Raw genomic sequence first — 472 nt, 5'->3', positions numbered from 1 at the left:
CACACACACACACACACACACACACACACACACACAGACACACACACACATACACACACATACATTCATACACACATATTCACACACAAACACACACACACACACACACACACACACACACACACTCACGAACAACAGAGCGACTTAACACCTACCGGTCAGAAAACATTGCACCAACACAAGGAGACCACACACGTAATGCACGCACCACTTCTCCATCTCTGGAAAGAAAAAGTTACAAATAAACCACTTCTGTCTATCTCAGAATTTACATTTTGATTACATTGAAAGAGCAGGTCCCATCTCGTCTACTCACAAAAATAAGTAATGGGTGGTTGACGGCTGCTCTGGTGTGGATAGTTCCTTCTTGCCTATCAAATATCTATCAAGGGAGCTCTCGTGGTCTAGAGGTAACGGAGTTCGCATCTCAAACAATAAGTCCCGGGTTCGAAACCTGACAGCGATGGAAACT

At 44.3% G+C, this 472-nt stretch overlaps 1 protein-coding gene across 1 annotated transcript in view; it reads right to left on the bottom strand.

Annotated features, from left to right (window-relative positions):
• LOC101863003 overlaps positions 1–241 on the bottom strand; it is a 20,006-nt gene extending 19,765 nt beyond the window's left edge. Inside the window, exon 1 of the mRNA XM_013079550.2 lies at positions 156–241. Coding sequence (XP_012935004.1) covers positions 156–219 — 64 coding nt within the window. The 5' untranslated portion in view covers positions 220–241. The remainder of the gene's footprint in view (positions 1–155) is intronic.
• Between the last annotated feature and the right edge of the window lie 231 nt (positions 242–472).

Source organism: Aplysia californica, unplaced genomic scaffold (assembly GCF_000002075.1).
Source record: "Aplysia californica isolate F4 #8 unplaced genomic scaffold, AplCal3.0 scaffold00056, whole genome shotgun sequence".
NCBI classification, from domain to species: Eukaryota; Metazoa; Mollusca; class Gastropoda; order Aplysiida; family Aplysiidae; genus Aplysia; species Aplysia californica.
Note: the sequence above shows the minus strand (reverse complement) of the source record. Positions and strands in the feature narration are given on the sequence as shown.